The sequence below is a fragment of the Echiichthys vipera genome (assembly GCF_963691815.1).
Source record: "Echiichthys vipera genome assembly, chromosome: 13".
Classification (NCBI taxonomy): Eukaryota; Metazoa; Chordata; class Actinopteri; order Perciformes; family Trachinidae; genus Echiichthys; species Echiichthys vipera.
The window spans coordinates 25,344,322-25,358,142 of NC_139838.1; the positions used below are offsets into that span (position 1 = coordinate 25,344,322).

The 13,821-nt window shown below is 44.7% G+C and overlaps 1 protein-coding gene across 13 annotated transcripts in view; it reads left to right on the forward strand.

Moving 5' to 3' along the window:
• macf1a (microtubule actin crosslinking factor 1a) overlaps positions 1–13,821 on the forward strand; it is a 281,499-nt gene that overhangs the window by 176,560 nt on the left and 91,118 nt on the right. For 12 of the 13 annotated variants that reach the window (XM_083925588.1, XM_083925598.1, XM_083925594.1 and 9 more), the window contains 14 exons: positions 128–226; positions 376–498; positions 704–795; positions 1,264–1,399; positions 3,818–9,883; positions 9,978–10,133; positions 10,311–10,526; positions 10,701–10,865; positions 11,121–11,408; positions 12,331–12,480; positions 12,586–12,819; positions 12,906–13,076; positions 13,166–13,339; positions 13,581–13,748. In XM_083925588.1, the coding sequence (XP_083781714.1) occupies positions 128–226; positions 376–498; positions 704–795; positions 1,264–1,399; positions 3,818–9,883; positions 9,978–10,133; positions 10,311–10,526; positions 10,701–10,865; positions 11,121–11,408; positions 12,331–12,480; positions 12,586–12,819; positions 12,906–13,076; positions 13,166–13,339; positions 13,581–13,748 (8,238 nt within the window). The remainder of the gene's footprint in view (positions 1–127; positions 227–375; positions 499–703; positions 796–1,263; positions 1,400–3,817; positions 9,884–9,977; positions 10,134–10,310; positions 10,527–10,700; positions 10,866–11,120; positions 11,409–12,330; positions 12,481–12,585; positions 12,820–12,905; positions 13,077–13,165; positions 13,340–13,580; positions 13,749–13,821) is intronic. The other variant, XM_083925591.1, reaches the window with a different exon arrangement.

Here is a 13,821-nt window from a genome sequence, read left to right on the forward strand (position 1 = left end):
GAGTACAGAGAGTGCCTGGTGTTCTGCTTCGATTAATATACAGTAACTACTACGTTTTTGAATGTAAAGATAATTGATTCTCATGCAGTCCATCACTGATGTCTTGTTTCTTGGTGTTTCTCTTCAGTTCATGGACTTGCGCACACGCTACACAGCCTTGGTCACTTTGACAACGCAGCATGTGAAGTACATCAGCGACGCACTGAGAAGACTAGAAGAAGAAGAGGTTTATTTCACTGTATTTCACTCTGTGTCTTGAAATCTGTGGTTAGATTTGAATCACTGTAGCTTCAAAGCACTGTAGCTTCAGCACTTAATGTCAAATGATATCCCAAACAAGGTAAATAGATTCATATTTTATGTCAATCTTTGCAGAAAGAGGTGGAGGAAGAGAAGCAAGCCAGGGTGGGCCAGGTTTCTGACCTGCTGGGCTGGGTCAAAGGCCTCCAGGGACGGACTGGGGGCCCCAACGCCGAGTCATCACTTGCTGCTCAACAGGTACAAAGGAAATCTATTATGTTCTGGTCTTACACACTATTTTACAGTCAAGTAGTCCAGTGGGTGGTTTGTTCAGTACCGTTTATATATAACTGTAAATGGTCATAAAAGGTGATGGTTGATCAGTCATTTACAGTTTAATGAAACAGTGGTTTATGGTGGTTTTACTGTAATAAACACATTATGCATGGTTGTTCTTCTAAAGGCCATCAGTGAGCAGCTGGCAGCCAAGAAAGAGGACGTGGCTGAAGCCATAAGGAGCACGCAGGTCTTCCTGCTTTCAAAACAGGCCAGCAAGTAAGTTTAGATCAGCTTCACGGACACACACATTCACGCATGCACTACACATATTGTCCTAGAATTTATCACAGAGCATATATAAAGTCAGGGAACATAATGTTGGAAGTAGCCATTTTCATGATCTACTATTTCTCATAGTTGCATCAGTTTTTGGGTTGATACCATTGGAGGAAAACCATCCATCCTCCGATCAGTCAAAGTCTCTTGTTTGTGGTTTTAAATTTTCACGAGACGGCGATTATCCTAGAGGTCACCACAGTGACTGTTAACATTCTGGAAAAACAACAGTAGAGAACGAAAAGATCTCCAACCTCAAACCATTTTGTCAGTGTTAGTTGTTGTTGTTTTGTTAGTTGTTTGTTAGTTTTAACGAAACATACATCAAAGCCACTGTAGTAAACCTACATGTTGGGATCACACACTCAGACACCCATTAAACACATAAACCCCGCCCGTCCTCTGCAGGTTGTCCCCAGAGGAGCGTGCTCACGTAGAGGCTCAGCTGGACGAGCTGACGGCCACCTACAACCAGCTGTGTGATAGCTCCACCCAGCAGCTGCAGCAGCTGGAGCAGCAACTGGCCAAAGAGGAGGAAAGAAAGGTATATTGGTTAGAGGGACGGCCCCAGGTGGAGAGGGGACGCTGCCGATTTGTGACCAACATGTGTTTTTCGGGTTTTGCGAGGTTTCAAAATGTAATTTTGAAAAATGTTGCTTTGAGTCTGAATATGCTTGCGAGCTAAAGCGTGTGTTTGGGTCAGCAAAGAGTGTGTGAGTGTGTGAGTTTGTGAGTGAGTGTGTGTGTGGTTGTAGAGCATGTTGTGTGTTCACAGAGTGCATTTTTGACAAACATCACCACTGTTGATTGACAAGTCTCACTCATTGACTTGATCACAGACCCTTTTCAGACGTGTGTTCAGATGATCTTAAAATAACATTTACACTTTGTTTTGGTCACTCAAGGAAAAGTTACAAACAGAAAAATAATGCATAAGTCTAAAAGATGCTGTAGTCTTTATCATAAGACACTTCTGCAGCCCAGTTTGTAGTGAAACCAGAGAAGAGTTCACTGGATGACACCGTCTGAATTGGGCCTCAGCATGAAGTGTTCCACCCTCACGTTGTTCTTCTAAAAGCCTGCAGTCATTTCATTAATCCCCACCTTCATCATCATTGTCATTATCATCAGACAACCCATCTGCTGAACTGCTAACATGGTTAACACATGGCCTTAGTGGTGCCGCACTAGAGCAGCGCTGCCCGAGTCATGCTAGCAGTTAGATGGAAGCTGTAGAGCTCCGCTTTTTGTAGATCCATCCTTGTAAATTATCATTTTTGTTAGAATTTAGATGCAACTTCACACACAACTTTCATTGTTGTAGCTACAGAATAGCCTCATGTTATCTTTCTTTATGTATCGGTACAAAAATACCACTGCATAAAGTAAAAACTCTACATTCCAGTATTTGTTTTGACCCTGCATCATGTTTACCCCATGTACACGTGAACACATGCACACATGACGACCAATGGGACACACAGCTCTCACTTGGTCATTAAATGGTTCCACTCCTGACAAATGCATTACGTTACATTGGTCGAAAAAGGACTGAATGTGTGTGAGATTTTCAGGTTTCAAGCGATCCTTGATGATAATTCTTATGTCCTGACAGCTGCAGCTCATAATTGATTCCTATGTGAATGTTGTATGTTTTTACTGGGAACTTTTGTGTGACTAAAAAAAAAAACTTGTAGAGGTTTAGAGTGTACGTGCACCAGAGGCCAGCTATGCAAAAGAAACGTCACCATTTGAGCATGTTGTGTCCAGATCACAAGAGTTTGTGTGTGAATGAGAACGTTTGTGTTTGTTCTAATGCATACGATTAATGTGTGAAACTTTAAACCAGCATTTTGCTTGAAAACCACTAACAGCAGCCAGAGGAGACTTGTGGACATCCAAGATCTGAGCCAGGAGTCAGTATGAGAGATGGAAAAAAGCAATTATAGCATTTATAAATACACTAAATCTTCAGATCAGTTTACTGCTCAGTTAGTTTAAGAGGAAACCACAAGACAATACTGTCACAGTGCCTTGCCAATGATAATAAATAGTTACAATCTTATGTGATACATTGTATATTGAAAAACAATAGTATATGCATTCGGTGCAAGAGGTTAACGTACCTTTGAAATAGTATGTATTATGATAAATTGCCATATGACCCGATCCCGGATAAGCGGATGGAGATGAGATGAGATGATAATTCAGCCTTTGTCAGTTTCTGTTAAAAGGTGTCATAGTTAGACTTCCTGAGCCTGTACCAGTCAGGTCAGCAGGAGGACTTAGTGTCAGTGCAGTGTTAGGAGTCAGAATGAAGAGTGGCATGCAGAATGCTAACAATCGGCTTCTCACCTGTCGCGCCTCGCTCTGCCGAGCCATAATCTGGCCCATTAGTGTGTTCCACGGGACGAGCCCGTACGGTAAGTAGTGCTCGCTTTCTCTCTTACCGTTGCATGCAAGATTTTTTCTGTTAGACATTTTATTCTCCTCTTCTTCTTCTGAATACTTCTGTGTTATTTTATGTGTCTCTGCTTACCTTTATCTGAGACGTTTCTGCTTTTACTACTAGTTGCTTTGTTGCATGCTTAGCGCTTGTTTTAGAATAGTAGTGGTGGTACGTATTAAAATGCCTTTTTAATATAAAAGTTATGGAAACATGTGGGGAAAAAATTCATATTCCTAATTTTATGTATCCATAAGTATGCCAACAAAAAACAATGTATAGTTTTTTTTAACTTATATGCGTTTTTTATGTTTTTTGGCTGCGGGTTCTGGGTTTTCTTCTTTTTCTGATTCTTACCATAACATGCTATAATAGTGTAATGTAATAATAATAATAATAATAATGATATGGCAACATAACATTATTCAGTTACCATCTCAAAGTGCAATACCACATTGGTCTTTATGTTACCAGAATGGATGTCAACTGGAACTTTTCTTTTCTTTATTTTTGTAGAACAAAATGGCCATTGCTGGAGTAATTGACCTGGGAACAGTGGAAACATTCCCAGTGTTCAAAGCAGCCCAACATGGTCTTATTGACCAGGACACCTGCCACGTACTACTGGAGGCCCAGCTCATTATGGGTGGGCTCCTTCAGCCTGACTCCCCTCTCAATCTTTCACTGGAGCAAGGTCTCGCTCAAGGCCTAATTGACACCCGTACCAGACAGTCACTTTCTGAGCTAGAGACTGCCTTGCTTTTGGTGGAAAATACTAAGTCTAAAGATGTGCTGCCAGTAGCCAAAGCTATGGAGTTTGGGCTCATCAGAGAGGATGTGGGACTTCGCATTTTAGAACTCCAGATGAACTCTGGAGGCCTGAGAAACTCAATGGGAAAAATTATGAGTTTGGAGCAAGCAGATGTCATGAGACTTTTGACACCAAGAATCCTCACCAAACTCCAGTCAAGGCAACAACATAGAGAGCTGATCGATCCAAACACAGCTGAAAAATTAAACATACATGAGCTACAACAGCGCTGTGTCCTTGACGATGACTCTGGTCTCCTTCTCCTCCCCGTCAAACAGCAACCTGGAGGAACTGTCTGCCTCCGCTCCGGAAGAAAAGTTGGCATATTCCGTGCGGTCCAGGAAGGTCTGATTGATCGGAAAGTCACTGTACGACTTCTTGAAGCTCAGCTCTTTGCCGGTGGTATTGCTGACCCACGGTCTGGTCACAGGTTGACAGTTGATGAGGCTGTTCGTCATGGGTTCATGGACCAGGAACTAGCCTGTGCCATGTTAGCACGACAGCTGAAAAATGGGGGAATTCTAGACCCCTTCAGCGGAGAACGGCTGTATTTGGAGGAGAGTATTCGCAGGGATCTTCTCTCTCCTCGTTTGGCTCTGTTGGTCCTTGAGTCTCTTTGGGCTTTCATGGGAATACTTTGGCCTGAATCAGGAGAACTCATGCCCATTGTTGAGGCTCTTCAACAAGGAGTGGTCTCGGTAGAACTATCAAGGAATATCCTAAAGCAACGACATGCCATTGGGGCTTTGTACAACCCAGAAACCCTCCAGGTGCTGCCCCTAAATCAGGCTGCTGAAAAAGCTCTTGAGCCCAGTGTGGTCCATTTTCTCAAAGGCATCAACATCCCAGATGTTCTTTCCAGCATGAACCAGTCAGGTACCCCATGTCTAAACCGCTTGAGCTGGGGTTCTACTAGCTCCTCTTCGCCTCCATCTTCTCCATCACCTTCATCATCTCCCTCAGACCTTGTCTGGGATGCTACACCAACACATGGAATAGCTCCTGAAGAACAAGCAAAACACAAGCTACTGTTTCACCTCATGACTCACAGTTATGTGGATGCTCATTCTGGAAAACGATTGGTGCTGCTAGACAATGAGTTGTTGGAGTTGGTCAAAGCCGCTGACCTGGTTGCCGGAGACTCTGTAAATGAAAGTGAACTTGAGCCAATAAGCAGGATAACCACAGATGAGAAAGGGGAGCTGTCCTGTCTGCTGTTGAGTTTGGCAGATAAAGGAGTGATTGACAAAGGAACTGAAGTTCAAGAAGAAAGTTCCAATGAAGTCGCACCAAGCAAAGAATTTGAGGTGAATGGTACAGGCAGTCTAAAAGAAAGGTATGATGGAGAAAATGATAACACATTGCTGCAAATACCATCAGTAACTGTAGAGAGGGGTTTAGCCTCTGCAGCAAAGAATGAAATTGGTGTGGATAAAGATGCAAAAGTAAAAGGTCAAAAGAAAGGAATATCCGATCATGAAAGTTTAATGGCTTCAGACAAAAATCTTGAAGGTCCAAATGAGCTGGCAGCAGTGAAATCCAAACCCAGGGATAGTGGTGGTCAGGAGACTAAAAGTACAACAGTAGATAGAAAAACAGCTACATCACCTCTCGAATTGTTGAAAGAACCAATCCCACAGGGAGTAAAAACAAATGAGGATGTTAAATCAACACAATCTGATGATATGAACGTTATAAAGCATTCCCTGACTGAATCAGAAAAGGTCAAACAAAATGTACCTATGCCAGAGACTGACTCAAAGAATGCCAAACCTCAGATTGATATCCTTGAATCAGCAGGGGAGAAGGAAACGGAGGATGCTGAATTGGCAAAGTTAGTCCTAGAGCTCAAACAGGGAGGTCTGATGACAGAGGAAGGGGAAAAGTTGCTCCCAGATGAGGCAGTTGCCCAGGGTGTCATCCCTGGCCACACAGCAGTTAAATTAATGGCTCAGGCAGGTCTGTTTGGGGGTTTCCTAGACGCCAGTAGTGGTGAGTCACTTAGCATGGAGGATGTTATGCAGGAGGGTTTGCTAGATGAAGATCTAATGTGGAGTGTCTTGCAGTCAGATAAAACCCTTGCAGGGGTCGTAGATGTAGAGAAAAGGCAGATCTGTGGGGTAAGGGACGCAGCTCAGGCAGGGTTGATAGATCCCAACACTGCTGCTCGACTTCTAGAAGCCCAGGTGGCATCTGGGGGGATTATTGACCTACGTAGGGACATGAAAGTCTCTGTCACTCTAGCAGCAAACCTGGGACTGATTGAGGAGGGTCAAAGAGAAGAGCTGGTGGCACTAGAGAAGGCTTACAAAGGAAAAGATACAGATTCAGCATCAGCCCTCACTAAAGCTAGTTTACAGCTACAGATGGAAGGTCTTATTGATCCAGAACTCAAGTCTCCAGTTCCTCTGGAGCAAGCAATTCAGAAAGGGTTGATTAGGTCTGAGGAGGCTTATCAGGTGTTGGCAAGGCAGGTGGCTGAGGGTGGTATAATACACCATGCTTCAGGGATGAGGCACTCGGTTCTTGATGCTGTAGATAGAGGACTAGTGGATCGGTCCATTGCTCCAGGGCTGGAAGAACTAGAGTGGATCTACCAAGGAAAAGTCAGCCCTTCATCCCACCCAGAAGCTGTTGTTTTCCAGGCATCGACAGGAGCCATTTTAGACCCTAAATCTGGATGTAAACTGACATTGACAGAGGCTGTTTCTAGGGGTCTTCTGGATGAGAAGATTGCCAGTGAATTCATGGCTTCTTCTACTGTAGCACAAGGACCGCTTGACCCTGAAACTGCACGCATTGTGCCTTATTCGGAGCTAGTAAATCAGGGTAAGATAGATATTGACACAGGCAAACGCTTCTTGGAGGTTAAACCATTTAGAGGTGTTCACGATGAGCAAACAGGAGACAACTTGACCCTTCCTGAGGCCGTTGCATCAAAGAAAGTTGACCCAGTTCCAGCTTTGAGGCTGCTTCAAAGCCAGGCAGACAGTGGAGGGATCATTGATATCAAGACTGGAGAAAGGCTCCCCCTCTCTGAAGCCTGTGAAAGAGGTTTAATTGAAGATGATATGGTCAGGGTAATAGCTACCAACCAGTTTTTGAGAGGAGGCTTCGTTGATCCAGCCACTGGACAACAAGTCTCAACTCTCAATGATGCCATTGCAAAAGGACTGATCTCCAGTGAAGTAGCTTTAGAGGTCCAGGGGAAATTAGCTTCCGTGGAGATGGAGGGCGATGAAGGTAGCGCTACACCTGTTGCCTCATCAAGTGGTACATACAGCCCTGCTATTACAATGTCAGTCTCAAGCCCAGACAGTCCAGCAAACTGGTCAGACGTAAACACTGAGGTGCTTTCAAGTTCTCCACTTACAAAGAAAGGTTTAAGAATAACACAGGACGATGGAAAGACATTGACATCGTTGGTATCAGATCAGTCACTGTTTTATGACCCTACTACAGAAGAGGACACAATTGAAGTGTCAGTGGAAGAAAAGGCTTTAATTGAGCCGGACCAATCCATAGACCTCTTGTGTAAGTTTGCTACTAATGTTGAGAAAAGAATTCAGGAAACCATAGAAGAGATCCTACCACAGAAAAACATCAATAAATCAGAGCAGCAGAAGGTTGATGAGAAATCGCAAATAGGTGTGAGTGAGACTGATGATAAACAAAAGGTGGACATTTACAGAGATTCTGTTGAAGAATCCATTCAGGCACACGACTACGATATTGACAAAGATTCACAGGAAGTGGTCAGAAAAGGAGCCGTTGCTTTAAAGTCAGATGGTGAACCTGTGAAGGTTGGGAAAAAGGAGTGTAGACCCAGTAATGAGAGCACATCAGTGGTTCAGCTTGATTCAGAAGATGGAAAACTGACAGATTTTGTGGCAGCAGAGATTAGAGATGACAGAGAAGGTGAAGCTAGTATGGAATATAGAAAGAGTGACGTTCCAATACAGAGAGAAGATACTGTAGATGAGAAGGGTATAAGAGGGGAGAAAGCGAAACCTCTAAAGATGGAGATCGTATCTAGCACTGGTGCATTGACCTCTTCCTCCAAAGAGACAGAGAGCAAAAGCAAGAAAAAGAGGAAGAATAAAAAGAATGGAAAGGATAAAGAAGCAGAGAGAGAAACACACCCTCCAGAGATAAAACCACCATCTCAAGTTGATCGAGTGGATGAACATATTGACGGGCAGCCTGAGGCCATTGTGGTAGTCACCGATGAGCTTGCATCACAAGAAAAATACGAGAAATCACCGATTTATGATCAGGCAGCTTCCCCAGGGCCTCACAATGGAGGGAGTGAAGCAAAAATTGACAGGAAAATTGAGGCTGAAAGTGATTTGGTAAAACAAGGACAGGAAACAGTTCAAGCCACTCTGGAATTGACAGAACGTACAGCTGAGCCAGAAAGGGTTGCAATAGAAATGATGGTGTTGAAGGATACGGAAGAGGGTGATAAGAGAGAGGGGATGGAAAGGGAGGAGCAAGAAGAGAAAGTCGAAGAGAGGGCTTCTGTCTCTCAGCAACCAGAACAACCAGGTAGTCAGGAGGTAAAGAAGATGAAGGAGCAGGGTTTCCCTCAGAAGTCTACTGTACCAAACGATGAGAAAGCAGCCTTGATACTGAAAGCCAAAAAGAGCATTCTTAAAAAGGTGTTTGAAAAAGGGGTGAGTGAGAAGCAGGCGGCCGAGGAGCTGCAGGCTCTGCGCAAGGAGGTCGGGAAGAAGGAGAGTCAAGGCATGACTTTAAAGGACCAAACTCTGCCAGCTAAGGCTAAGGGAGTGAAACCCAGTGGTTCACCAAAAGAAAGTGAGGAAGACACGAGTGTCAAAGAAGACACGATTAAATCGACCGGGGTCAACGAAGACAAAACAGTGGCAGAACTTCCTGTCAAGGACATGGAGGCCAAACTATTGGAGGTTTCCTCAAATCAGAGAGAGGAGAACAGGAGTTTTGAAAAGGAGGACACACAAAAAGACAATGAGACCGCTCCAACAGTCCAGCCTAAAGACACTCAGCAAAGTAAACGAAAAAAGAAGAACAAGAAGTTCAAGAGTTCAAAAGTGGCTGAGATTGAGACTGAGAAGTTAAGGACTGATGAAAGAGTGGATTCTGAAGTGACAACAACGGAAAGTACCTCAAATTCTGCAGCGACGAAACCGGATTCAGATAACTCAGCTTCCACTCAGGAGCAGAGAAGACAAGCCGACGATCTGTCAGCCAGTGATCTCATCAGATCTTCAGTTGGTGATATGGCAAATAAGGTGGAGACCTCTGTAATTAACGTTACAGGAGCTGAGACCAGCCAACAAAGTCCCGCGTATTTACTTCCGTCAAAAAAAACAGAATCTTACGTTGAGGGACCGTTGACAGGGATTACATCTGTTGAGAAAGAAGAATCACATTCAGAAACCAGAAATGCCGGTGAATCCATTGACATTGTGCACAAGGCTGCCACATGCAGACAAGACATCCAACCTGCAGCTCAAGCTACGGATCCTGGTGCACAACCAGATAAAACACCAGGGAAGGGCAAAAAGAAGAAAAAGCACCAACCACCAAATGTAGGTAGTACCAATGTTCAGGAATCCAAATCTTTAAAACAACAACAGCAACATCTTGAGTCTCAAGAATCAGCACCTTTGCTCCCAGAAGATACTTCAACTGGGTCTGAATCACCTGGAGTCCCTGAGTCCGATACAGCCACTGAGAGTAGAGAAACTGTGGTGAACAGAGAAGGGACGCCATCCAAGACTGGAAAGGTAACAAGCAGCATCTAATTTGGCAAGGATATCAATTTCTCGAGAAGTCTCTTCTTTGTTATTATGTTTATTTATATTTTTTCTATTCCCACAGTCGTCTTTGATGCGTCAGCAGTGTTTGGAGCATGACCAGCAAATTTTAGGCCTGGTTTCCATGATAAGACACGTTGAGGTCCGACTCAAACAGCAGCAACAGCAGTCGGTTGGCCGCAGCCTCATCGCCTTGGATGACATCATCAGACAGACTGAGGTGAATGAATGCGAATTTACCTGATAGAGATCTGCTGTTGTGTTAATATGACACCAGCCACAATCAATTAATTATTTGCAGTTTCAGTTGTGCAAAAAAAAAGCTGATTTAAGGATTACTCTCCTACTGAGCAGCATGAAGAGAACTTTTGTTTTCTTTCCCTAATCTGTTTCTCAGACTCTGGACTTTGAATTGCGTGACTTGGAGCCCGCGGTCAACAAGGAAGTGGAGGCTGCCGAAGAGCTGCTGAAACCCCGACCCAGAGACGTTCCTGAGCAGCTCCTACTGACCCTGGAAAAGGACGGGCGGAGCTTGGCTCGAGGGTATGAGGCTGCCAGGGCACTTTCTGAAGACATTCTGCAAAGTCTGCGACACCATAGAGACTCACATAAGGTAAAGGAAGCAGTCTAGAGAAAATGTATGTATCGGGTGCTTATTTGTTGTGACCTGGAACCATTATTCTCATCTGAGGATTTAGCAGGGATTTTTTTAAAGCAGTTATCCTGTTTGGGTCCTTGTTTCCTCTGTGTAGATGTTTGAATTAAACCATTCTGACATTTCTCTCAGGAGGCAGTAACAGCTGAGCTGAAGTCACTGGGAGGACAAGTGGAGAGTCTGCTCTCTTGGTTGAGAGAGACGGAGGCTCAGATGGATGGAGGAATGGCCGGGATGGATAAAATGGAGAAGGCAGACAAAGACGATCAGCTCACACAACAGCTGAATCTCTGCAAGGCAAGCTGGAGAAAGGAAATGTTATATAATGCACCTTTTTTTTATAGGAATGCATTAATTGTATTATGATTCAACAGTATATAGTCAGTTGTAAAAATAGGCTGTTTTATTAAATCTTATAAACCTAAATTCTGTTTGTGAGGTGCTTTAAATCAGAGCTACATGAGCTGATACATTATTGAGATTTGTTGTGTTCACCCTTTGAGCTATGGAGGAATAACTCATTTACCCCTTTTCTTTCTCTTTCCTTCTAAGGAGCTCCAGTCCTCTCTAATGGCTCGCTCCAGTGAGGTCAACAACACGGCCTCTGACATTCAGGTGTTCATCTCAGAGCGGGCCCAGGACCTGGCGCCTGAACAGAACAGGCAGCTCCTGGGGCAGCTCCAGCAGCTCCAGAGGGCCTTCCACCTCGCCTCGGGTCAAGCCCAGGCCTGGGCCGATGCCCTCTCCGCCCAGAGAGAGAGGGAGGAGGAGTGGCAGCGCAGGGAGAGAGTGAAAGAAGAGGAGAAGGACCGAGAAAGACAGAGTGCAAGGGAGAGAGAGGTTGGGAAAAAGATGATTCAGTCGGATCGGTTTGAGACTCTACGCTATTTCTCACTAATACATTTTAGATGCATTAAGCTTTCACAGCTTTATTTGTCGTGCTGTAAACCATTGCTATGCTTTTCCTTAAACAAGATCGTAGTACTGTTCAAACTCATTGAAGACTAGAAACAGGAAAAGCCTGATGTCAACAAGCTAACCTCCATCACCATTTAACTTGTAGTGCCAATAGACGTCACCTCAAACCTGTTCACGTCATTTCATAGCTTGATAGCACCCCACCGCTGCTTCTGTTGCAAAAGCTTTGCCACTCGACATGGACAGTATCACCCCATCACTCCTACTACAGGCTTTCTATGCCAGCGTGTTTGCTACTCTGCATGCATCTATAACGTGTATTATTAACCTGTTTGCCTTGCTGTTCCAGATTGCCACTGAAGGAAATCGCTTGTGTTGCGGCGGTAAAGGCTAGAGATTTGACGGCAGCAAAGCCTCGCTGGCTACGGCGCTGTTTTTCCTCTTGTCTCACCTGAGTACAGAGGAGCAAGTGGAAAAACAGCAAAGAAACATATTTGTTTGATTTCTACCTGTATTGTTTGTTGTAGCTTGAACGATATGTTGATGTGAAGACTATATGTGTGTGTCTATATGTCTGCCTGTGTGTGTGTGTGTGTGTGTGTAAGTGTGAACTCTGGACACAAACTGCTCAAAGCTTGGCAAAGTGTGCACAACACAAGAATCTTGTTTCGGGGCAAATGCAGCCTCCGTTTAGTGTAAAAACTGGTGGTTAGAGCAAAAATGCAAAAGAGTCTGTTTCTGGTACTTGATCCAGTTTAATGTGTATGATTGACTCATGTCTGTATTTGCTTTTCTCACATTTTCTTTCTTTGTGGGTCGTTCTCTCCTCATTCACGTCTCTCAGGTGGTTCAACAGCAACAAGCCGAATGCTCTCAGAAACTGGAAGGCCTTACCATGTGGTTGGCTGGAGCTGCCAGCTCATTGGCCAATCAGAAAGGTGGAGCAGAGTCAGGTGACGTGAACGTCTTAAAAGAGAAACAGGAAAGACTAAAGGTACGAAACTTTCATCGCCACATCTACGGTCTCAGATACTTACGCGTGTTATCGGCCGGGTGAACATCTTTACTTCACCAAATCAATTTTCCACTCTTTCTCCAGGAGGCACAGAGGGACCTACAGACCAAAGAGAAGGGCATCGCTGAGGCTATCCGCTCTGTGGAGGAGCTCCTGGCAGTCCGAGGGGAAAGTCTGAGCCCAGAGGAGAGGGAGAACCTCCAGGGGGCGCTAACAAGAATGAAGGAGCAGTACAGCGCACTTAGAGATTCAGCAAACACGTCACTTTCAGAGCTGGACACGGCAATCAACACCACTGTACAGCAGAACACACAAAGAGTGAGAAGACAAGTGGTTATAGATATACATATCATACAAAAATGTTTATATTGTTTACTTATTTATTGTCCTCTTCTTCCTTTCAGGCAAAGGCTGTGGAGGATCTCCAGGAGACTCAAGGGCAGATCGACTCTCTGCTGAATGAGTTGTCCTCTCTCGACCAACCAGGCGGGAGAGCAGCTGGATCTGGAGATTTCCCCGATTCCTCGTTCTCACAGCCAGAGGGCGCTGTGATGTCACACACAGAAATGCTGCAGGTTGGAAATCTCTGCTCTTATGTGCAGCGCGTTTTGACTTAAAACATCTTACAGCGCTAACACGTTATGACTTTTGAATTCTCTCCCAGGCGGAGCTTCAGCAGCTCCAGTCTCAACAGGCACAGTTACTCCAGATCACACAGTCAACTCGCTCCCTCCTGGACCAGCCGGACTCCACTGTTCCTCCTGAGGAGAAGCAGCGTCTCCAGGCTGCCCTGGATCAGCTGCAGGCCCAGCACCAGGACAGGCTGCAGAGCTGCCAGGTACTCAAGGCCTCCCGAGCTTCCTTATGTGTTCTGATCTGTGATATATGGACGTTTTAGCGGTTCCAGTGACAGTGATGTTATGAGAATAGAATTGACCATGGGCAACACACCTTTCTATATGTTACTGATGGGGATAAACAAGTCCATTACATATCTATATATCCGTTACATACGTTCTCTTTCTCTTGGTATTTACTCACAGTTGCCTGACTGCTGCTGCTGTAACTCTTTCTTCTAGGACCGTCTGAGGAAGTCTGAGGCTCTGAAGGACGAGCTGACGAAGTTCCTCCAAGAACATGGAAGTCTGGGTGCCTGGCTGGAACAAAATGAACAGGAGCTTCGTTCCCTGGGGGAAGGAGAAACCGATGCACAAGGACTGAAGGGCAGGCTGGAGGAGCACAGACAGGTACACATGTGAATAACATTGTGGATGACTGCATGATAACTTGCCCACAAACACAAGTGTGGGAGTAATCGTT